This window comes from Amyelois transitella, chromosome Z, assembly GCF_032362555.1.
Source record: "Amyelois transitella isolate CPQ chromosome Z, ilAmyTran1.1, whole genome shotgun sequence".
NCBI lineage: Eukaryota > Metazoa > Arthropoda > Insecta > Lepidoptera > Pyralidae > Amyelois > Amyelois transitella.
In genome coordinates this window covers 8,174,004-8,200,295 of record NC_083535.1, presented here as the reverse complement: position 1 = coordinate 8,200,295, position 26,292 = coordinate 8,174,004, and the positions used below count along the sequence as shown (strand labels likewise).

The following is a 26,292-nucleotide window of genomic DNA, read 5'->3' as shown; positions in this document are numbered from 1 at the left end:
TTTTCTTAACTTGCCCTTTGGGTATTGCAAATGTGCTGTGTAGTTCCGGGCACCAATAAAAAAACGAAAAGGACCACTCCACGTTGTTCCCATGGATGTCGTAAAAGGCGATTAGGGGATGGGCTTGTGAACTTGGGATTCTTCTTTTAGGCGATGGGCAACCTGTCAGTATTTAAATCTCAATTCTATCGTTGCCTATTATGCTTTTCAAGAATATTGGCTCTGTGTACCCCGCAAGGGATATAGACGTGATTACATGTATGTATGTATTGAACATGTCTGTCTGGGTGCAAGGTGATGTAGTTTCATTTTGCTTCCTTGGCTGCAGTGTGTGTAACAATCTATGTAACGATGATTCGGCCTGTCAAAAAAAACATGGCTATGTACATATATATGAAAACAATGAATAGGTATGTTTGAATGTCCGTATTTTTGTTTCAACAAAAAAATAACAATGGGCCCTGTTGTTTAGTCATTCTAGAACCTAAAAAGCTTTCTTCACAGATATACTTTCATTTTGATATACATACTTGCATAATTGATCGAAAAACATAGGTACTCGGTGAAGCACAAAGAAAGATAAACAAATCACAAATGATTAATTTATCTTCAGAATCATGCGATGGCTGAGAAAACGAGTCGCGCCGGCGTCATCCGTAGTACCCGCGACTTCATGTCGGCGTCGCCCGCGCCTTCATCACCAGACGAGGGGGAAACCAGGGTTACATCCTCTCCTATATCCACAGTGTCCGGCGATGACGACTCCCCAACAACATCTAATGTCTCCAGGTACATTTGTTAATAACAAATTCATGTCTTAAGTACTTTTTCGATGAACGATACCGAAGATTTCGCGACTTTAAATCGGCCTCGCCCGCGCCATCTATAGACAAGGGAGAAACCACGACTTCGCTTTGTCTCCTATATCCTCCGTAGCTGTCGATGACGACTCCCTTACAACATCTAGTGTCTCCAAGTACGTAGGTTCTAATACTACCACTATATTAGGTAGTATCTACTAATAGCAGACTCATGTCATACTTAAATTCATTTTTGGAATGAAAGATACCGCCACTATTTGTGTCTGCCACTTAAATATGTGAGTATTTTAAGGTGAGTCAATGTATGTTTTGAAAATTGGCCAGGTTTTACAGATTTCATGAAAATCGATTGAACCGTTAAAAGTAAAGTAAGTGAACAGTATTAAAATATTAAGGTCCTGTAAAAAGGTTAAGTACTTGTCTTGCTACAGGTACATTGTTCAGTATAACCCATCTTGAAACCGGAATAATTTAGACTGTTTTATTCTAATTTCTACTTATAGCATCACCATATTATATCAGTAGAGGAATTCTTCAATTCTAATTTATTTTTCTGTCTGTTAATGTGATAAAAAGGAAATATAGCATACAATCATTATCTTAATCGTACAATTATTATGTACGCAAATTACCAACCCAGGGTTTTCAACAAACGTTGACCAGACATAGGTACTCGTTATTTATTCTCTCTCTCTCTCTCAGACTCTAAGAGAACTCTAACAAGTGATATAAAGAGATGGAAGATACGACATGATTTGTCAAAGTTCTTGAATAACCCCACAGGTAGATGCTAAACTCACAACATCATGCAAGTAGCTCCTAGTTTTGACGATCAAGTTCTATCACAACATGACAGCCAAGTTGTTAACAATAGTTTTGTATTGGCATAGTATCCACAATGAACAACGTGGCACTCAATAAGCAACGATAAATAATAAAAATTTGTTGAAAAAGAAAAATAATATTTGAAAAATTTAAGTCAAAACGACTTGTAATTCTTTAAATTATTTGTTAATTGAATTGATAATAACACGAACAATATCACAGGTCATAAAATTAATTATACATTAATTAAATAAATTTCAGTGAATAAATTTCACCGTTAATATAATTTTCTAGTAATATAGTTTTGTATCCATTAAAAACTACTAATCAACTTCGTAATACATAAAGTCTCATCATTCTTTTCTTTATCTGTATTTCTCTCATCCATTAGTTTCAGTAGGTATTTATGTAAAAAAAACATAATTATACGATAGGAATGTTAATAAATACATTTGATTAAAAGGATGCATGGAAGTGTAACTTATTAAGTATATCGTGATAAAATGTCCGTCTCAATGGTAAGTAGGTAAACAAGAGTGTGATTTATATAAGTATGTAAAATAATTATTGCAAGCAGCTTTATATACATACATTAAATAGCTATTTATGTCATTCGAAACGTTAAACAGATCGATCCATATTACTGAGAGAGCTGAATTTTAAGGTCTATCGCACATTGTCTCGGAATTTTTGAAACAAAATCCTCAAATACGTATACCTTTTTAAAAAAAATCACGCCTCCATCCGTTCCGAACAGGGTGGGCAAAAACTAGGTATAACTTTCCAATTGTTACAATCCCTGCATATTTCTTTCACTTTCACTTCCATATTCATCACTGTTTTCATGCAAGGTCGTTTAGAGCAGTTCAATACTATCTTTTTTTACTTTGTAGTACAGTAGTGTTCTATATCCTATGCTCTTTCAGTTGCTAAAAGCTACCGTTGAATGCGGGAAATGCCTTATTTTCCATGTAGTCTTTTCATTTTCATGCAACTATGTTGAGCAATGTTTACCTTTATTTAATTAAACTCCGAGTCACCTTGGGGCTGCATTGGGGTCGCGATTTACTAGTCAATATGTTTCTCTTGACGGGTTATCACTAATGTCGCATGATGACTACATTCATTTGGTATCTGAGTCGCTGAAAATACATATCTCAGTATGTAAATTAATTAAAAAGGAGCGACTAGTAACAAATTTCTACAAATCTTAGACCTTTCACCAAAATCTAGAAGCTAATTATCTTCATTATTAGCTTTTCATTACGTGCAATTATCCTTTTACAACTGAGAAGCCATGTGAAGAATATTGCAATGATCAGCTCAGTTAACGAAAAGTTCAGATTTTTAAAGAATTTGTGAAATATTTGCTTTGTAGTAAATCATTACATAAACTAACTTATAAACGCAAATAATTATTATATTGGTACAGAAATCTACATCGCACTTTCCCAACTTTATTTTTCCACAAATGCACTTACTTACGGACTTTTCTTTTATTTTATCTATCTTTCATATAAAGTTGCGCTAAACAAATTGACAGAGTTGATCCAAAGTGAATTATGAGAATTTCTCTAAAAGGAACAAAAACTGAAATAAAAAGTCTTTGAAAGTTTTAAAAACTTGAATCGCAAAATAAGGGCATTAGGTAAAGTTAGATCCCACAGTTCATTTTGTGCAAATGAGGTTGTTATGGTGTCAGTTTTGCCGAGTGTGAGCGCAGACTGTCCTTTATCAGCGGGCAGCTAACGACGTACTTGCATCGTGAGATAAAGGATTTGCAGTTTGTTTATGCGTTGCGTTGCACGGGCGCCGTGCGGCGGGCGGGGTTCAGTGCGCGCGCGATGCGTCCGCAGCAACACGCGTGCATCGCCATTGCTGCGCATTTAAAGTAATCACTCCCCTCGAAGAGTTATGGCTGACTGGTCGATCATGGACCGCGAGTGGACCCCAAACCAGTATGACCCGTACCATTACGGGTACAACTTCTACTACCAAGAGAAACAACCGGTTCCTTATCAGCCGCCGCAAGCGCAGACCTACGGCTCTCCCCCGTCGCCGGGCCTGACTCTCCTGCTGGCCTCTCCTGAACTGACCCCACCTCAAGATGCACAGTTGCAGTATGTCAATACAGCTGCTGCTCCTAAAGGGTACGTAATTTCTATTTACAAAATTTATTGGTAATTATGCAGTGGATACATAATGCACAATGAGTGGTAACCCGATACAAATTGCGGACATAAAGCCGGCACCCACGTGTTTTTACGCCCGGCGTTGTTATTATACCTATTCGACAAGTTCACAGCACGAGGAAAGAGCAAGGCATCCTGATTTGTCTACTGACAACCTGGCAATTTTATTTAACTTCCTAGTTACTTCAGCACGAGGCGGAGAGCGACGACACTGACACGGATGCGTAACTGATTAAAATTTACGGCTGCCCTGGATGATTTGCCTTCGAAATGAAAATGTAGCATTTCACATTACACTAATTTGTTTAACACGGCTCACTGCCCTTGAAATAAGTCTCGAAAGGAACTTTCTTCTTTGTAACCTTATCAGTACAATTCTAAAGTAAATTTTATTATTGTTCCATCAATAATAGACTAAACATTGGTTTTCCTTACGACTTTTCGTATCAAATATCACTTGCTTAGTTCAGCATACTCCCTCACTCATGCTGGAACTTCTTCTGGAATGGTCATTAACGTACTATTAAAAGCTAACATGGGGCACAGTATTACACTTTTCATACCATAAACAATTCCCGCCAAAAAAAACTTAACATTGATTGTTAAAATCGTGCAGGAATTGTGGCAAGTGGAAAGATTTCATCTGCCTATCTCTGGGAAAGAGCCGTGATATTATGTTATGATGATTGTAAAATAAATATCTATTTCGGAAACTATTGCTACAAAATATTATTAAAACCTGCATATTTAGGCAACTGGCTGTGTGACCACGATCTTGTATGGGAAGGGGTTCCCCTGCTGCGAAAATTGCGAAAGACAGCCAAGAGTCGCTTAATGTAATACCCTGAAATACCCTGAATACCCAAAAACTTCGTTTATGTACCAATTACCAGTTAAAGTTTTATCAACAAGAATAATAAATTATCATAGTATTTAATTTTGGAATCTTTTAGTTTTTTGGAACCGTAGTTTTTATTCGTTAAATAGAGATCTGTTAAACAAATTTTGTGACTAGTTGGCTAATATTCGACATGACTAGACTAATTTTGATGAGACTCTTACTGGCATATAGCTGAAGCTACTTATATATATTTTGACCATTATTTATCGGTCTGTTTTACAACCGCTTTCTGTCTCTACAAGAATGATCTATTCGTGGCTGCTTATTTGTTTATAGGTATATAGTAACTATTAATGAAGTAAAACCTGCCAAATGCATGTCTAATTATAATATGAACGGTTCCGCAGATTTTTTTATTAAATTATTCTCATCTATGTATTAAAAACTCTTTGGTTATACTGCGTGACTGACAAACAACTCAAAATTTAATATGAAAGTTCCTATTTCTTGGTCTAGTATAATATATTTTACGAAATTTCGCGGGCAGAGCCGCGGGCGCCCGCAATCTCTTTTCTGACATTTTTAGTCCATAGTTAAAAAGGTATATTTATTTTTTCAAAAAGGTAGCGGAACAGTAATTAAATGTTTAACATAAGATAACATAACATAAGATACATTACATATAATCACCGTGCCGTGTGTTCCCGGTACCAATACAAAAAAGAATAGGACCACTCCATCTCTTTCCCATGGATGTCGTAAAAGGCGACTAAGGGATGGGCTTACAAACTTGGGATTCTTTTTTAGGCGATGGGTTGGCAACCTGTCACTATTTGAATCTCAATTCTATGGCTAAGCCAAATAGCTGAACGTGGCCATTCAGTATTTTCAAAACTGTTGGCCCTGTCTACCCCGCAAGGGATATAGACGTGACCATATGTAGGTATGTATGTATGTACATATAGTCACGTCTGTATTGCTTGCGGTGTAGATAGAGCCAAAAGCCTCAAAATAATTAAAAGGCCACGTTCAACTGTTTGGCTTAATGATTAGAGTTGAGATCCAAATAGTGGCAGGTTGATAGCTCATCGCTTTCAAGAACAATGCCGAGATTGTTATTGTTATTTCCTTAGTCGCACTTTACGATATCCATAGAAAATAACCATTACAAAAAAGAAAAACATGAATACATAAATTATATGAAGCTTTGTTGTATTATAGTTGGTAAATTTAATACAATTTCCTGGCTCACAGCCTAAACGGACGACTGTCAACAAATTATTTCATGAGAATCACATAGAACTTCTTAACATGTACTAATTTAATGTTAGTATAAAAATTATATTATTAGGAGGCATTAAGCAAACAATCATTCATTACAAAGCAGCTTAAACTTAACACTTGATTAAAAAAATGATTTTACGAAAGCACTTATGCATATATATATGGGATGTCTGTGTAAAATTACATTTAAAAAACTAGTAGAATCCTAATAGCATCATAAAATATAAAACAGAAGTTCATCATCATACTAATTTACTTACCGGGAAACTGTTCTTAGATTATTTTCCGTGCAGAAAATTATTTTCCATAAGCTCCATTTCAAAACAACTGTTCACTTGATTGCGAAAAATGCAACATTTCCGTTAGTAGTTCATTTGTTTTTTTTTTAACTTTTTTATGGAACAACATTGTAATATACTTCTTATTCATCCTGGCGTAAGTCCCGGTTACATCCTCACCTCTCTGGAGAGGAGCCGGGGTGCGCCTTTTGACAATGCTTCTAGATTGGGAAAGACTGACACCGAGTGACTTCCGTCTGACCTTCGTAACCTTTGCAAGAAAATGTAACTCATGTTGATCATGATAAAAATGCACTTGATAAACGTATGCCTTTAGTTAGCCTTTACGACATCCATGAGAAAGAGATTAGAGTAGTTCCATTCTAAAATGCTGGGATTTACATGGCACCAAATTGTAATTTACTAATAAGATTTATCTTCTAAAATTACTAGATTACTACCGAACAGAGATTGATTTATCGAAACCGCGTCAAACCTTAACCAGTATGATATTTATAGTTGCATAACAAATTTTGACAACACTTTTTCAGTTTTTTTTTTATATATATTTTTAATTGAATATTTTAGGTTAGTATAACTCGTTAGTGATTTCGTCAACATGATCATGATACTTACTCTTACAATAAGCTGTACCCGCTTAATTAACTTGAGATTAATTAAACGTACAGCATGAATATCACTCGATTGAGCTACTGCTATTGACTTTTTATTTATTATTTAATTGCCTGTTACTAACTTATTATTATTGGAACATTAATTGCGTGGATGCAACGTAATTATACAATTAAAGGAATCATAAGGCGTCTATTACTTTGTTTCAATTAAGGCAAAATGTGATTGTAAGTACGTCTAATAGTCGTTAATAGAGGAAATCAGTGACAAAAAGTTACAATACAATAGAGCGGCAATTATTTCTACGCTTTCAATGTTAATTTGACAAGACACACAACAAGCTAATAAAGGAAGTAATGAGAGAATTATTTAAAAACAATATAATTATTTTATTTTTTCCGTTCTTGCGATCTATTTTAATTGTAACGATAAAATTTGTTGTACGGATAAACTCAGTGATATTATTGCAAGATGATCATTAATTAAATATGAATAAATCTTGACTGATGCTAAGTGCGAGTCGGGCTCGTACATTCCGAAGAGTTCCGTACCATCACACCATCCGTATACAACAAAAAATCACATTTTTTTGTATCGGAGTCCCGCTATAACACTTGGTTTATTTTTATTTTAAATTATAAAATAGTATATCGATTTTGTTAAAACCTATCCTCGTTTCAAATTTTTAAATCAAATAAAATACGTGCCTTTTTACTGTATAGTTTGCTAAAGGATAATAAACTTTTTTGTACTTTTGAAGTGAATATTTACAAATTATTGCCATACATAATCAAAATCTATTTAGCAACCTCCTATGTTGGTACATACCTCCATTTCATGTATGGATTGTATTTGACTGAAAGCTTACCCTTGATTGTATTGCACATGATAAACTATTAAGAATCCATTTTTTTTTCATTTAGCTACGGAACGCTAAACAATTTACTATTGGAATTACTTGCCTACAATATAAACATGGTTTACGGTGAAAAATATTATTGTTCTAAATCTTCAGCATCAACAATGTTGCCGTCTCAAACCTCGCTGGAATTTTTGCCTTTTGTTCCGAGCAGCCTGTGTAAACTCCAGTATACAGCTTTTCTTGTGTTTAATAGCCCTTCGTAACTTACTGTACGTACAATGTAACAACCAGTACTTTTCGTTATAACTGAAAATATTAAAAAAGGTGCTGCTGTTGTTCACCTGTTCAAAAATATTTTGATCACTTTTTCTTTTACTTGCATTTTCAAGGGTTCCTTTTTTAATTAATTTACGTAAAGTGGCCAACAATTTCAGGCTAACTTGACTCCAAATTTAAAAATAAGTTTTGTACAAGATGTTTTTAAATCACGTTATTTAGAAAGGATGCACAAAAAGCTATTTGTTAATAGGTACTTACTGTTATTTACGTAAGTTCTGAGTTAAGTAGAGAGGGATGGAGTTTATTATTTACTGTTGCCTGTTGCTCGCAACTCCGTTTGCGTATTAAGGTTAAGGTTATTAAATTTACTCAAATTTCCGCACATATTACAGAGTAGCTTCCACATCACATGATCCAGACATTCCATTTTTTTCGCCATTAGAAAATGCTCATCAGTTTGAACAACTTTTGTTATGACGTATTTTTGATATTTCCTATAGTTTAGCTGAGTTGTTATGGCTCGGCATCAGCTGTTCCCCATTCCAAAGTAAATTACACCCTATATGTTGGCCAGGCATGAGAGCTATATAACAAAAAAAGTTTCATTCGCATCCGTTTAGTAGTTTCGGAGATTAGCGTGTACAAACAAACATATAAACAGACTTTTTTATTTCAAATTCATGCTCGGTTACTATTTCTTCATCGTAATAAATTATTTTTTTGAAAATATAACTACTCAATGTACAGACTATTTGTTTTTACTGTTTCATTATATGTATTGATAAAATATATTTACTGGTATAATTATTTGCTTTAGATAGATTGATATAGACGTGTTTATATGTATGTACATATAATCACGTCTATATCCCTTGCAGGGTAGACAGAGCCAACAGTCTTGAAAATACTAATAGGCCACGTTCAGCTGTTTGGCTTACTGATAGAATTGAGATTCATATAAAGTTACAGGTTGCTAGCCCGTCGCCTAAAAGAAGAATCTCAAGTTTATAAGCCTATCCCTTAGTAGCCTTTTACAACATCCAAGAGAAAGAGTTGGAGTTGTCCTATTCTTTTTTCTATTCGTGCCGGGAACCATACGGCATTAAGACAAGAACGTATATATTTACTCAATAAATAAATGTTAGAAAGCCATAGAGCTCTCATTTATCAATAAGCCTCTCTAAATAGGAATATCCCTTTATATGAGGCCTACTTGGGAATAACTGTGTAACAAACAGCAAAATATGTTCTATGGCTTTGTATTGATAGCTATTAAAAGTCACCTTTTCCTTTCACACCATCATATATCTTATATTGCCATCTAGTTTATTCCGATCGTATTCATAAACCTATCATCCGAGTAACAATCAATTAGTGACGTCCTCACGTTCTACAAAATAACACTTTTTTACATGTGACTTGGCCACAGAGAACGGGCTGCAATGGCCGAGCAGATATTTTTAATCTTGGCATGAAGTGCATAGCGAAGGGAGCTACAAAACCGCCTTTAGATTGCACTTGCACTTTTAGTACGAGAATGTGAATTGTATGATAGAAATATTTGTTGAACGGTTGCTATGTATTCCATTTTATGTTTAGGTATTAAACTACAACTGTCAAAAATTGTTAATTTAATGCAAAGCATCAATCGTAATCATGTTACGTAAAACAATTAAATGTATAAAAAAGACAATGAAAATTTATATTACTTGTAATTAAATATAGGTCACTACGATAATGTTTGAAGAAATTCGCACAATTCGTTTGAAATGTCAAGTCAAACGGTCAAACATTTGACATTGGCTAAGGTTATAAATTATTATCGTACCTAAATATTCTAACAATCACTGCATACCTCAACATTCAATGTTAGCAAAGGTGTCGCATTATAAAATAATGGCTATTATTTTATACATTAAGCACATTTCTCATTCCTCGTATAGAATTAGACACCGATATGTTTAGAGATAGTTGAAACTAAATTTGTGATCTCGGTTACTAGGAATCGGCTTATTAGAATTTATATGCTGAAATTGCAATAGGTAACCAAATTGCAGGTTTCATATCCTGTATATAGGAGGTATTTATAATAACATTCTCTAGTACAGTATTCAATAAGCAATTGATTGTTTCATGTCCGCCTTCTTGCCTAAATATAAAAAAAGGTGTGTACAAGTTTTATACATATAAGCACTAGCTTAACTAATTTATCGGGTTAAATTTTGTAGAATTGTCCCCCGAACTTGCACATTCTCGGTAGTACAGGTCACGCCTGTTTCCCGGAGGGGGCACAATGACTACTGTCTGTCCTACTGTCTACTGTCTCTATCTGTCCACACTTTACTACGTTTCCACTTACATTTTTCTGTTTCCCGTATATACCGTAGATTTCACCTTATTCCACAACAATTATCAAAGATGAATAGGTACTCCTTACAGAGTCCCAGAAAGTAAGGTGGTGATCGCTACTGGTAATAACTCCCCTTACCATATATTGTACTACCAATGCAATATTAATTTACGGCTCCAAAACCTATATAGTATATTTACTCAATAAATAAATGTTAGAAAGCCATAGAGCTCTCATTTATCAATAAGCCTCTCTAAATAGGAATATCCCTTTATATGAGGCCTACTTGGGAATAACTGTGTAACAAACAGCAAAATATGTTCTATGGCTTTGTATTGATAGCTATTAAAAGTCACCTTTTCTAGATACGATTTTTTTTTTAATAATATAGCCTTCAAGAGAGATTAGAATACTTTTCGCACACAACATTATGTCATTCATGGCGTTATCAAGATGAGCCCGGGTTGCTTTCTGAATCACACCTTAACAAATGTATTGACAGTTGACCTTGCCTATTACCACACTTGGCAACATGCATTTAAATAGAATGTAATAGCGAACAGCTGTGCACAATGGGCCAGACTAATAACATTATGCAGATATATAACAAACGCACCTGAGGCTCCTTTACGCGGCTTGTCTAAAGTTTGCAAATGGCTGAATACCTTATGTTTGTTTAAATTTATTGGTTGATAAATAATTTTTTTATTATTATCTTTGGTTATTAGTCTCAGCTGCCGTTAATATCCATGAAACGAGAGTAGGATAAAACCGTTTTTTACACCAAACTCTAAGCTACTTACCCCCGCAACCTAAAAGAGGGAAATTTAAACCCATCATAGTTTCACATTTTAGACTTTTAACAAGACAACAAAAGAACAGGAACAACTTCGAACATACCTACTTGTTTCATTTATTATATTCTCACGCTTTTATACCATAAGGAGTAGACAGATTTTACGTCGAAACTTCGATCCACTAAGTTAAACAAGTCACTGAAGCCTAAAATAGCTAGTATTTTTAATGTCCATTCATGCAGGGTACTTACCAATACTAAATTACCTTTTAGATAAAATGTTCTTGAGTTAATTCAAACAGAACAGTATTTTATCGTAATGGTTTGATATCGGTGCAACAGTACAAAGACTAAACAAACAGAGTACTTAAGACTAAACAAATCACAAGAGAACTTTATGCTACACGATCGAAAATAGAGATTGGGTTTGGGTGGCCTTAATCAAAAGGAAATCAACCGTAAAAAATAACAAACAAATAAATTAATTAAGGACGCTCCACAGACGACTTAGCTAATAGGTATAAAAATAAAAACCAAATTAGAAAAAGTATCGTTCAATAAGCTTCCAAAATAAAAATTAAAAAGTAAAAGAATTTAAATATCTCGTATAATGTGTTACTTTCTGTCACGTCTAAAAAATCTTAGATTTGCGCATTTACTTACGAGTACAATTCAGTGTTTTAATATTTTTTTATATCTGGGACTTAATATACTTACGGTTGCTAACTAAATTTATCTAATTAATCTAATTAATAATAGATAAAGTTGAATACTGTTACATATGAACGAGCCTTTATTCCAACTGCATCTGGCATTGCCATAGGTCAATGTTAAAAGCATCCGATTATTTAAGACGACTATAAACCGGTTAGAAACAGACGACCTCTCCTAAAACAAGACTGTAACTGATATAAACTTTCTTGTAAAGAGGATACAGTAAGCCAGTAATTATGATTAGTTAAGTATTTACATATAGCAATTATATTTTGCTTTATTTTATATTTTCAATAAGTGTATTTTCCTGTGATAGATAAAAATAACTATTTTAAAGTCTTACAAACACACACGTCTTCCCACAAAACACTAAACTAAGGAATTTTCAAATTATCTTTTGCTAGGTTTCCTATATTTTGATAGGTAATATAAAGCTATACCAACTTCAAAAGTCAATTTACTTATCATCGCGGCAACCAGTAAGCAATTCATTAAAACACCAATAGAGCGCACCTCACTGTCCTTCCTCCTGGAGTTAATCCCGTACACATCCTCACCTCTTTGTAGAGGAGTTCGGAGTGCGCATTCATGTCGTGACTACTTAGTTCTAAACTAATCGTTGTTAAAGTTTAGTATCTAGCAAGTACTAATTAGCTCGACTTTGGTAGCAACTCATAGCACAGCTTTCAAAAGCTACTCTGATAAACTGTACAATTTAAGCTTATTAGGATAATCCACTTTTTAATACCGAATGAATGAAAAAGGTAAAAACAAATTAAAATTATCTGTTGAAATATCTTTGTTTTATCTTTACATGTACACTGTAAATTTTGGTTACCCAGTGACTTTGTCACCCGCGTATAGTTTTTATTTTAGAGAAAGCTGGGTTACATTTTTGGGTCATTAGTAGCCATTTAATTCTTCTTCATTACATCTTTAACTCTCTAGTGGAAAAGAGATCGAGTGATCCTATGCCCAAGTGCTGGGAACCACGTAAGAACTGAATGTGTTACCATGATACAATATGGGTTAACTTTCGCTGCAGGGTTGCGAAGGTCATAAAAGTATAAAATTCATTGTGTACAGATCCTGAATTTCCGATTTTCTTCAGAATTTTTCAGAATCCTAATTCCTTCAGGATTAGCAATTATAGGCGAGATGAAGACGCGATTGGTTCTTACGTCAAGCGTACGATGAATTACAGTTGTCTTCCAATGATAACCTTACCATTGTGTGCAGGGACAACCCTCGAGAGACTCGCAACAAGGCAGAGAAGCAGCGCCGGGACACCCTCAACCAGTCTATAGCTGAACTGGCGTCCATGGTGCCACCCGTGGTAGCCGCCAGTCGCAAAATAGACAAAACGGGCATTTTGAGACTCACCGCCCATTATCTGCGGTCACATCAATATGGTTAGTACAATGACACGTGACTTCAAATAACAGTTCTTTCTTTAGATTTTATGTAGAGAAAAAAAAAGTAAATGGTTTCATGGTTTGTTCTATGCATTAAAATCAGAATATTCAGAATTCTGTAGTACCATGTCACCAAAGATTCAATGTGGTGAAGTTATTTTTTAAGTCGAAATAGTTCGCGCCGCACTTGGTAACATTTGCGATAGTTTTTCATTTGGGTACACCACTTCTCGCATAATATTATTATTCACATACGATAAATTGCTGTTATTTCGAGAAACTCAAAGCGATGACTAGTAGAAGAATGTGAATAGACCTCAAAATTGGTTATAATGTTTTTTCCAATTGAGCGTTGAAGCATTTAATACTTTACGTACTTCTTATGCCTTACTCATATAAGTCTGAATCTACATTATGATGGCGTGTATAGTGCATTGTTTAATATTCCATTGTATTCTTAAGAAAATAAAGTATTAAATATTAATTTTATAATATACTTCCACACAAATAACACCACATATACAGCAATTGCACGTTGCGTAGGTTTCTCGTATACCTAAGTTGGCTAAGTGGCACGTACATAATTAGTTATGTTTACTTGTATTTTATACCTTAATAAAATAATTATTTCTTTCTTTCTTTAATAAAGTTATGTTCTGTAATAAACAAATAAGTTTATAAATAACTAGCTGTTGCCCGCGTCTTCGTTCGCCGTAAAAGTTTACTGATAATCTTAATACAAAATATCTGACATCCCTATATGTATCCCTGTCCCTTCGAGGGTTATTAAAAATTTAATCTTATTTAAAAACTATAAATTTTGGCTTGCTTCGTTTAGTTAATAATTGTTTACATAATAGCAATATAAAGTTGTTTAAAAATCTCGATTGTTAAGCTTGAAAGGCTAGTATGTTATACGAGTAGAGTTTTATTATAGGTATATATTGACATATTTTACGCAGTAGTTTCTATCTTGCCCTATATACCTACGCTTTGATTTCTGAATAATTCACTAGCATCACGACATTCTTTGGATAATTGTTATGAGATGGAATGTTCGCTCCACCCATGCCGCTATTATACTAAGAATTATGCGAACTGTAAGCTAACAATATGTGCTTAGAGGCTCAGTTTTTTATAGGGAGTCAGATTTAGTCGGATGTCACTATAATGAACATTACACGCATAAAACCTGACTAACCGAATCAAGAGACGGGGTCACAGAAATGCAGCAGAACGCAGCCGGGACCAACAAAGTATGGAGGGGAGGTCATACATACATACGTGTTATGTTTCCTGAAAAAATTCTAAAAGCTTTACTATTTCTATGTAAATCTTTTACCTAATTTGTTTTACTGGACAAGTACAGTAATTAAGTAGTTAGTAAGTAAAATGTTTGTACTAATTTATATGTACACAATTTCCAGTTAATTTTTGTAAAATCAGCTTGAGTTTTATAAAATTAAATAAAATGTATAATACATTTACTGTGGACATATAGGTAAATGGAATAACATGCCAAAAACATTACACTCAAGCTTTGAAGGCCAAGCAAAAGAGGCTAAAGTTTGGTAAAGCTAGGACAAATTATCGTTTAGTAATATTGTCCAGTACTATTATATATTCTGTGGTAATATATGCTTCGAGAACTGTGACTCATTGAATTAGAATATTAATTAATGACTAGACGTTTATGTACTAAAAGAAGGAATCATTTAACAACACACGTACAATAGAATATTCACTCGATTATTAATTCTGTATTCAAAACTGTTAAATTTAAATGGAATTTTATTAGATCCAACACTTATACTTAACATTCGGAAGAGTTTGTCTTATAGCTTTCCTAAACTTTATTGCGAAGTTTTGGCTTACTGCAACCTTTGCAATGATCCTCTTTCGATAATTCCTGAATCTGACTGATTGCTGCAGAACAATGAGGTCTCGTCACTGATGTCTGGGGAATAGTTCTAATGAAAGTTTTACTTAGTACCAATCGTACCTAGTACCTATACCAATCGTTCCATGCTAGTGAACACAAAGAATAGTATTCGTCATCATTTTAAGTTTGATAATTTAATTAATGTGTTAAAATAATAGACAACTATGTTTACGATTCCCTATCAGAACAGAATGCAATCATGCGAAGTAACGTGAGTGCAATACTGCATAGCACGTGCGCAGCCATGCTTTTGAGCTAAGGCCGCCCGCGCACACACCAAACACAATATTTGTGTACCAACAATTGATATTGTATTATCATGCTCACAACAATTAGTCAGAATAAATTCACATTGTAGTTTATCGACATCCTAAACCTAGCTACCTACTGCCGTCAATATTTGACGCTTGACGCATATTGTTTTACCAACTTTAACATATACGTTCTTATACCACTTAATAACAACCTTAGTATATTGATAGTATAATGTATAAACCTCCATATCGGTAGTATCATGATGGCAATTTATTATCTGCTGTTTTCGATTGGCAGTCGTGAAGTTTCAGGCAATTAATTTTAACTGGCACTCAGCCAGTGATCAGCAAATTGATTATTAAATTAACTCTACAAAGACATAGTTTACCTATCATCGAAACGTATTATGATATAATGTAAATTCTGTTTTATGTGTAGTTACGTCAGGCGAATTTATAGTTACGTTGTTTGAGTCCTTATAAAAATCAATTTATTTACGCTACTATAGTAGTAAATGAACAAAGCTGCATACAAAATGAATTACATGGTGCACAATGACGCATTGGAGAAAATAAATAACACAGTTAACTGAAAAGAACCTTCAGAAATTATGACGTCGGTTTTATTACATTTTACCAAGCAGGTAACTTCGTTATATTTTTGTTTTTTTTTAATTCGCGAATTGAAGCGTAAACTTATTCTGATTTATTTATGCTAGATATATCTTGAAAATCTGACTGGCGTTAAAATATTAGAGGAACGCTAAAAAGGCTATGTCGTGATATTGTAAAATTTTATTATCAGTAAAATAAAACTTTGTTTTGAGACTTGACTAAAATTGAGGAATAAAACCACAATGAATGTCCACAGTTTTCGGCGATTCTATTGGCCAGAGCGACGCCAAGGACTTCAGCCCCGCCGCATCGCAGGCACTGCTTTCGTTGCTGAACGGGTTCCTCATTACCACTACTTATAAAGGCTTAGTGGTTGTGGTCTCGCAAAATGTACAGCAGTACTTGGGATATACTGAAGTAAGGATGATCAAGCATGACGTGTGGTATACACATACTAAAATAACTTTTTGTATCTTTCTAAATGGTAACGGCTTCTACAGTTATTTTTCAACAAGATTCTTTTTTATAATTATTAGATTTTCTTTAAATTCATTATGTAGCATGTGTGAGCGTGAGCTATTTTTATCAATCTACTTAGGTTTAGTGCAAGTATGTAAAAGAGCCGTTTGAAGACTTAGAAATATTACCCCGGAGGTAATTAATCGTGACCAACTTTTGTCATTTTTCTACAACAGTAATTATTTTTAGCTCGAACTGCTGGGCCAGAACATATTCAATGTGGTTCACGAGGATGACCGTCAAATGATGCGGGACTACTTCATGCCGAAAAGCCACCTACTGGGAGCCAATGGAGAACTCTTGATTCCCGACGAGCCGAACGGGAAGAAACTTGTGGCTGAGGCACTGGCTAGTGAAAAACGCAGATTTATTGTGAGGTAAGCGATTTATTCTGCATCCGCAGGTTGCTTCTAATAGAACGAGGTGGAAGTTATTAAGAGAGTCTGTCAATGTCAATGTAATTTTTTTTTTGTCTTCAGCATCCTCAATTTTAAGTCCACTGAGTCGTATACCATCTCAACCTTCAGATACAGATACGAGTATGCTGAAAACATTCCTTCTGCAACACTTTCGACCAACCCTTGTGTTTAATTTCAACAAATTAATTTTCATTATATCTTGAAGAACTAACAAACGAACTTACTAGTCAACTTCACAGGACGATTAATAAATTAAACGTATTTGTATTGCGTTTAATTTAATAATTAGGAAGTCATCTATTGTAACAATACACACAGTACTTACTGACATCAATTTTACGTTGGCGCTGGCGCTGGTTGACACCTAAATGTATATAATATTATATGTGTGTGTGAGTGACTGCTAGTCAATTTGATGATTAATTAAGTAGGTATTAGTTTGCCAGGTTTAGTAAATAAAATACCCTGATATTAGAATTTATGGTAAACACTAATAATCACTTTATGATTATCTGGTATGGTATGGCAACTGCTATATGTTGTTACGGAACAGTTTTATTTTGTTACAATATTGGGTACCTAACTATATCAAGACTCACAATTGGCATTTTGAGATGAATTATGTTTTTCATCACGAACAATTTGTACCTACAAACTACTCGCGGGGTAGACAGAGCCAACAATCTTGAAAAGCTCCATAGGTCACGTTCACCTTTTTTCACGTTTTTAAATGTGGAATTGTGATTAAAATAGTGACAGGTTGCTTTCCCATCGCCTACAAAAATAATCTCAAGTATTTGAGCCTTTCCTTGAGTCGCCTTAGGGTCATCCGTGGGAAAGATCCGGAATGATCTTATTCTTAAGCGCCAGGTACCATGCAACACAAATAATTCCTATAAGAGTATATAAACCCTTTCTTCTTCTTTTTACTTCCCTTGAATAATTTTTACAATCAATTTCGGTCGGGAAGCAAATACCAGACCAGTATGGAAGGGTTTCGATACACTTTTAAAGAAATATCGTCTATACAATCAGCACCAGACCCAACGTTGACATAAAATAATTATGGTGAACATGTACACAGGTTTAAGAAACTAAGCCAGCGATCAGAGCCGTGCCAATACGTAACCTGCCACGTGGAGGGGTCCCTGCGGAAGTCAGACCGGGCGTGCCGGGGTTACAACCGCTGCTGTCAGATGGTGCGCCGCGCCCGAGCCAGGGGCGACAATCCGTGCTCCAGCGGGAACGATATTGTAAGTGACTTCATCAGGGATTGCATACTCACTGGTTGACCTTGTACTATTAATCAGGGAGGAGTACCTTGGGAACTCTGACCGGGCGTGCCAAAGCTACAATCGCTGTCAGACGGTGCGCTGCGCTTGGTCCAGAAGCGTTAATCAGTACTCCAGCGGGAACTATATCTTAGTTACTTCATCAGGATTGTGGTCTTTAGTTTACCTAAGGCTACTTACCCAGGGAAGGGAATATTAGTTACTTTCGATTTGTAGTCTTAATTAGACCTCTGACTCGAGCAAGCGAAAATGCCAAGAAGCAGATAAAATCAGATTGAAGTCAAATTCATACGAAAGTTTATTGGTTTTCTAAGGCTTGATGCATAGCATAAAGGACTATTTATGACGTTATGTCACCTATATTCCAGGTTTTCGTAGGCATTGTGCGTCCTACATCGGAAACCTTCCAGTCAGAGAGCGCCTTAGAGTCGTTCCGTATGGAATACCGCACAAGGCACTGCATCGATGGACAAATTATCCAGAGTGAGCACCGCATCGGCCTGGTCACCGGCTACATGACCCACGAGGTCAACGGGGTCAATGCATTGAACTTCATGCACAAGGATGACGTCCGTTGGGTCATCATTGCACTTAGAGAGAGTAAGTAATTAATTAATACAATCAAGAACATAAATTAATATATACAGCCGGAAATTAAAACTTTAAAAAATTTACTACTAAAAAGGTATAAATATTATTGAGAAAATATCTCTTGGATCTCCTTTTAAGGGTATAAGCTTTTCATGTAAATATTCTTTTGTATATTAAATTATGGTTTGACTGTACATTTTATGCGTACACAATACGTTGATTCACATTCTATTTTCAATCGTTAGTTTAATATTTACTCCTGCCTACTTCCGTGTAATAAAGTAAACGCTATAGCAAACCAAGGGCTAAAGTTATATAAGGTTATATAAAGACTACATAGATACCGCTACATACGAACGGTATTTGATAATATTTTATTATTCTTTATTTTATGTAAAATATACAAGAGAATCAGCTGAAACTGAAATTAAGAAGGAAAAAATATGATATCATAAAATAATAGGTACGTACTTACCTAAGATGCAACATAGACTAAAATAAAGGAAGTTACAAAAAGAAATTTAATATTTTCAAATTTTTGGAGTTGAGCTGCTCGACACTTGTATTGTATACCATTATCTGGTTACGGTATTAAATTACAAAATTTTGAAATACCTACTACATAAGAATCAAATTACCCGTTAAACTTACTAAATGTGGTAGTCAACAAATTTAAAATTTACGATTGAATTATTCCGTTAAAAAGAAAAGTGTACTTACTGATGCTTATGCTTACTGATACTTACTAATGCCGTGTGGTTCCCGGCACCAGTACAAAAAAGAATAGGACCACTCCATTTCTTTCCCATGGATGTCGTAAAGGCGACTAAGGAATAGGCTTATAAAGTTGAGATTCTTTTTTAGGCGATGGGCTAGCAACCTGTCACTATTTCAATCTCAATTCTGAGCCAAATAGCTGAGCGAGGTCTATCAGTCTTTTCAAGACTGTTGACTCTGTCTACCCCACAAGGGATATAGACGTGACCATATGTATGTATGTATGTACTTACTGATGAAATTTCTTTTACTAACCCGTTGTTTACTCGAAGTCACTCGTGTAAAAGATTGGTCGTTAAAGTTTTGTTTGTTGTATAACCATCAAAGATATATGTATACTGCATAGGAGCTGCATGTTAGGTGTGCTTCCATGCTCCCTATCCTGATGCATTTATGTTTTATTTTATTGCTGTGCTTTGCGAGTTCACACACACACAATTATTTCTATATAAAGTTTTGCATAAGCGAAATTTTCTTTTATGAAAAGGCTATTGTAAAACAAAAATACTTAAAGAGATACATATATTAAACACATTCTTTTATAGCTCTTGACCCCATAAAGAATGGATTATTAATTATTCCAAGGAAACTTGACTTTTTCCTCAGTCGTTCTTCTTACCCTTCCATTGCTTATAATAAAAAGGCTGACGACCCTTAGGACGACATAGTTGGACATTTGAAAGGTGAGTTATACTCTGGATGTATGCAGAAACATTTTGTCCAGAAATTCAGCCCGGTTTGACTAGCGATGTTAAAGTACCTTGATTATATTTTTGCACTTAAATAATGTAAACCTAACTTTATTTTGTATTCACGTTTTATGTCCATCATGGCACGAGTCTCATGTGCACACAGATCAACATTTATTTCTCCTAGGCTTACAATTTTTTCATTTATTCATGACCGATCATCACACCTAAGCGTAAACCAATATAGCATGCCTAACCACTTTCAAAATGATTTATAGAACTTGTCACGGCTGTCCAACATTTGGGAGCCAAGTAGCTAATGCGTGACAACATACCTATTATATCCGAGCTTTTTGGGTGCTAGCGACAATCCCAACTTAAATTAATACTATAAATGCGAAAGCAAATTTGAAATTACATACTGTAAAGACCTAAAGTGAATTCGTCTACCTCGTTATAAATCTAATCACGAAGACATAAATGTCTCATTAAATTAGTTACCTACTGATGCCACTTGTTTACCCAATGCACATCTGCCGCGACTATATATTGCTGTTATGTACTTTAGATAACCACTTTCTAATTTTCCGTTTGCTCTACATAGCGACAGGGTGTTTATCCACAATAACTGATATTATCTCAGTCGCCGCGTCATGTACGAGTAGCTTCTTTGTAATGGATGCCTAACTAATTTTAATGTCGTCTCTAGTTATTTGTAAACTATTATATAGTTTCCCGCCGATGATCTTTCCTCAATTTCACTTATACGAACTTGTCGGTAGTCGAACTATTAAGGTAGACAACAATGTTGCCCTAAAAGTTTTACTTGTTTGCATAGCGAATTGTATTTCCTCTAAACAACCGGATAATACTCGTATGTGTACTAATATCTACCACTAACAAGTTTGAATTTACGCATTCAAAATAGATTTGTTTTCAACACCATCGAAGGTAATGGAAATGTTATGAAAACCAATATGTACTCTTTAGTATCGAGAAAATTGTTATACGATTACCAAAGAAAGTTATTTTTGCACTGTTTTCGAAGCTTTTGATCTCCCGTTATACATTAAATCGTGTTGTACTAAAACAACGAATTCTGCATACCTACTTTCTTTTTTCTTTTATTCCTGTGAAAACTTTAATTATCTCAATTTATTGGGAGTCTAGGTACGTAATATGAAACTCCCAAACTCAATCACTCATACTCATAAACTTATTAATTGCACATCTCATCTCCTTATTAACTGCTAGCAAGATACCAAGATTTAGCTCATACCAGTAATATTTTACTGGCCACTAATTCTTTCTATTAACCATTTGCAAAACCCTAAGCAAAACCTTTTTGTAGACTATTTGTTGATTTAAGTCTTATGGTCTTTTATATTTTAGTGTACGACCAACACCGTCTTTTCGGAGAATCGTGCTATCGACTGATGACTAAGAACGGTCAGTTCATCTACATGAGGACAAGGGGCCGGCTGGATGTCGACCAAGACTCCAGGGCTGTCACAAGTTTCGTCTGCACCAACACGGTGGTAGAAGAAGAAGAAGGAAAACATTTAATAAAAATGATGAAGAAGAAATTCACTCTATTGGTCAACAATAACGAAGATCCACCTCAGGAAAATGAAACAATTCAAGTAAAGTATCATGAACAAAATATTTTTTAGAAAAGTAGCCTATCGTACTATCTGTTTGCATTTTAATCTAATTGTTTCGTAGTGATAACTTAGGTTTTTCCTATGTTACAGGACAGTGACGACGGAGGTTTGCCAGTAGAAGACCCGAGACAACTCGAAAAAGTGATTTTGCATCTTGTTACCAACTTGCCGTCTCCCCAATCTGAGGATGACCCTCGTAGCGTGTCTCCTGATCGCGGAGAGTCGTCTTCACCTCGTCTATCTATCATACCACCCCCAAAGAGGAGAATTGTCAGTGCCATCGAGAAAATATACACTGTTATTAACACATTTTCAAAACCTCGGGCAGTGAAACCTCAAATTGAGGAAATTAGCAGCGCCAATAGCACTCTAATCCCTCAAATATCAACGCCATCGTGTACTTTCGACGCTGATTCTCCTCCACCTTTGGTACCTATTCCGACGATGTTGCATGAAGCAGCTCCATCCAGCCGCCTTACTAAATTGCCAACGTTCAATAAAATATACATGACCCGCCCACCAGACGTCAATAATACAACCGATTCAATCTCATACAATTCCGAAAACGATTTCATGAACCGAACTCCGGAATCATCAAACTCTTATACTGGCACAGCTTCATTTTCAATTACGAAAAATCTAATACCGACCGGTAGTCAACTTGATGATCTTAGATGCAAACTGTATGTATCACAAGGCGATGATAGGAAATGCCAACAAACAAGCACTTGTTTGCAAGCTGGAGTTGTGACAAGTGGTGTAAAACGAAGAGCATACAAAGATCTGGATGTAGCTCATAAGAAAAAGAATATCGAAATACCGAAACAAGAAAACAGCTTGAATCCTGTGTCAACTTCATTTGACACATTATTTGATGACGAATGTAAGTTTTAATATGAAACTCTGCGTTTTGTATTTTTCTATTTAACATAGAATAGGTATGTACTTATAAATCTCTAATATTTTTCAGTGCTTAACACATCGTTTTCTCAAATCGATACTGCGATAGACTCCCTAGAGCAGACTATTGTAGATCCAACCTTCCCAGAATTATTGGTAAGTTTATTCTCAGTAATTATTTAAACAGTGATAAAATTTTTACATATTTGCAATGCGAACTCCCTAAACCTATCATGACAATTATGCTTGCTGTTACTTGTTTTGGGTTGTGAAAATAACATTTTTACAGATCTCAAAGGAAGTCCAGGACATCCTCGGAGCTATTGATGACGTTCCTAACGACGAGAATGTTGTCACCTAAGAGCAAATCACTGCAGAATACTCTATTGCCGGGTAAATTTATTCAATCACGAAAATCACCGAATATTTCTTACCAGCTTATATCCACAAACAAAGATCTAATTTGACCTCGTGAGCAAAGAAATGTTGAAGGAACTTCTGGTTGAATCTGTTTCATGAAGCATCTAAAATAATCCTCATTGTAAGAAGCATAAAAATGTCTTCATGGTAGGCAAAAAAGACCTCTTAGTTTTCATACAATTGTGTGACAAGGTGATTAAGCGGTGTCTAGCAAGTAAAATCTATATTCGTGGTTAAGCTATTGGACTGAAATTAATAGAAATATGTTTCTGATATTAATATCTTGAGATCTCTTTAATTCATGTTTTGCCGTTAGTTGATAAGCTTATATTTCTAAGATTTTTTCATCCCCCAATTCTAATCGCCAAAATTACGGGTTTTTGGTAGTCATTAGCATGTACATGTGTAGTAGATACTATATCTATGTGTTATGACATTTTCTAAACAATGTAAAACTTTCCAAAGATTGAAATACTTTTACAGACTAGAGACATTAATTACTACTTAGTATATACATAAATAAATAGTCAAAAGGCTAGAATTTGCTGTAAAATTAGTGTCTCGTAGGCATTAGTTAAACATACATGCAAAATGTCTAAAATAATCCCATTTTATAGACACAGTGTTGTTAATGTGTGGGTGGGTCGTCGGTCGAGTTGTTCAGGCATCTAGCTTTGAAGTAAATCTTTCCATATTCTATTGTTAATCAATTATTTTAAAGTAAAGTAAACTATTAATATTAAAACCTTCAAATTCAGGCAACTGAATTTATAACCAAAATAATTGGAAACCAGGACAAACGCCGGGGGATTATTATGAACGTTGTTTGGTAAAGTTAATCAATGTCTATTTCTTATCCGCGTACATAAGTTTAATCATATTATGTAGATAAGTTAGGTTACATACATTTAATGACTATGCTTTCTTAAATTTTCTAGCTTCTGTATTACAATAGCATAACCAACATACATGTGAATGTGATGAAAAATCGATAAAATAAAGAGTGAAGAGAAAATGCTTTTTTTATAATAATCATGTCATTGTATATAATATCCATCGCTTAAAGAGGAGTTTTATTATCAATATGGACATTATTTTTTGTTGATTAGGCTTAAGTGGAAATGTTATTAAGTACCTAGAATGTGCTAATCACCGATATACTTACTTTATATTATCAAAGATCTTTAAGATATGTAAGCTTTTGGAAAAAATAACGTAGAAAACTAAATTTCTTACGATTTCAAACCTTTTTGTAACTTCTTAATAAATCAATTTCAGATCAAATGATGTGAGAACTCTTACTGATAGTATCTAGTTTTTACTTTGGTAATATTTAATATTTCGTATGATGTTAGTATATTAAGCCCCCCATACCCCCACAATGGGCATCTTATAGTCTAGTCGAACTATGTCGACGATAGAAATGACTTCCAATGTGGCCCTTAATATGCGAATGTATCGTAAGAGTGTAAGACTGAGTATTGTTTTAATCATTAATATAATATGTAAGATTACTTCTACGAACCTTTGTATAGCCATATTTTCAGCATTTGTAGGTATGTTACTTCAGAATTATTGTTTCTTTCATTGGTATCGTTAGATGTAGGGGAGCGAGGTTTTGGGCTTGACTGCCACTAAAGGAAAAAGATTTTCTGCCAGGCTGATGTTATGCCTGGGAAACCGTGGCTCCGACGATGTTAAGCTGTATTGTGTATATGTTTAATGCTCCAATTGGTAGAAACTGATTAAGTGTAATAGCATTTTTCTTCATCCGGGGCGTATTGTGATATCGTGATGATGAGTGCCACATAGCGATATACAAAATTTTTCATTGTAATGAAATCTATGAAATATGTATTTGCTTCATTGGTATTTGGTACAACTGACGCTTGAATGAGGTAGTAGGTCCTAATCTACTGAAGCTACTTAGTAGTAGGTATATTGATATACCTATTACTTTATAAGAGCATTACTGGGCAACATCTGAACCATGATATATGAAGAGAGGCCAGTTTCATTTTAATAGTATTTTTGAAAAGAATTTAATTTTAAAATACTAACAGTACAGTTAATTTTGCCTTCATCACTAAATTCCTCTATGTTATTGTTTTCGTTTCATAGTGCAGCTGAATTAGATGCTTTAGGTATATTAAGATTGGTTTTTGTTTATTAAAAAAAAGAAGCTCATAATTTTATATTTATTTTGATTTATGTTACGTATAATACTTTTATAGTCTAATATTTTAAGAAAGTATATAAAATAATTAAAATGTGTGCTCATATCCATTTTTTATATAAGTAATGTGCGATTGACCAGATTCTAAGGTCAGATTATAAACATTATTCTAAGAAATAACGATCAAAAACATCGATTGTTTACGTATTTGTATTTCGGTAGATATACTATTATGTTAATTTTTAAATTTGTTTTATCATGTTATTTTTAAACAAATAGGGCCATTACTTTACTAATTAGAATGAGAGAAAGCCGGGACTGGTTATTAGGTGTAGTCAACTGTAGGGCTAGTCCAGGTAGTAACAAGTTTAATTTTATTACAAGAAACAGCTGCACCGTTTGGTAATTCTTGTCTCATCTCAAGATACTGACTATTTAAGCATGAAAAAGTTTTAACAAAATATACTATAGTTGTTTATGATCTTACCTGTCACTGTGAGACTGTTGATATTTTACCAGATACCCTTTATTGCGTGTTATTATTCAAACGGCTCCTTCAGAGCATAAAAATAATATAGCCCAAAGGAATCCGAACAATAATAAAAGTAGTTTTATATTTTTTCGATTTCGATGAGGCTGCGTCTACCAATAGTCAAAGTGCAAAGCTTAGGTCTATCACATTTTAATTACCTTTTAAGTGAAGATAACGCCATAGTTTGTCTTTTCGAAATGTTCAATTGTACG

At 34.5% G+C, this 26,292-nt stretch overlaps 1 protein-coding gene across 1 annotated transcript; it reads left to right on the top strand.

Annotated features, from left to right (window-relative positions):
• Positions 1-3,560: 3,560 nt before the first annotated feature.
• On the top strand, positions 3,561-26,285 carry LOC106133782 (neuronal PAS domain-containing protein 2). Its single transcript, XM_013333615.2, has 10 exons — positions 3,561-3,796; positions 13,115-13,287; positions 16,358-16,518; positions 16,810-16,997; positions 18,124-18,292; positions 18,700-18,931; positions 21,781-22,031; positions 22,143-22,935; positions 23,023-23,108; positions 23,242-26,285. The coding sequence occupies exons 1-10, from the start codon at positions 3,561-3,563 to the stop codon at positions 23,311-23,313; spliced, it is 2,361 nt and encodes a 786-aa protein (XP_013189069.2). The 3' UTR covers positions 23,314-26,285.
• Positions 26,286-26,292: the final 7 nt, after the last annotated feature.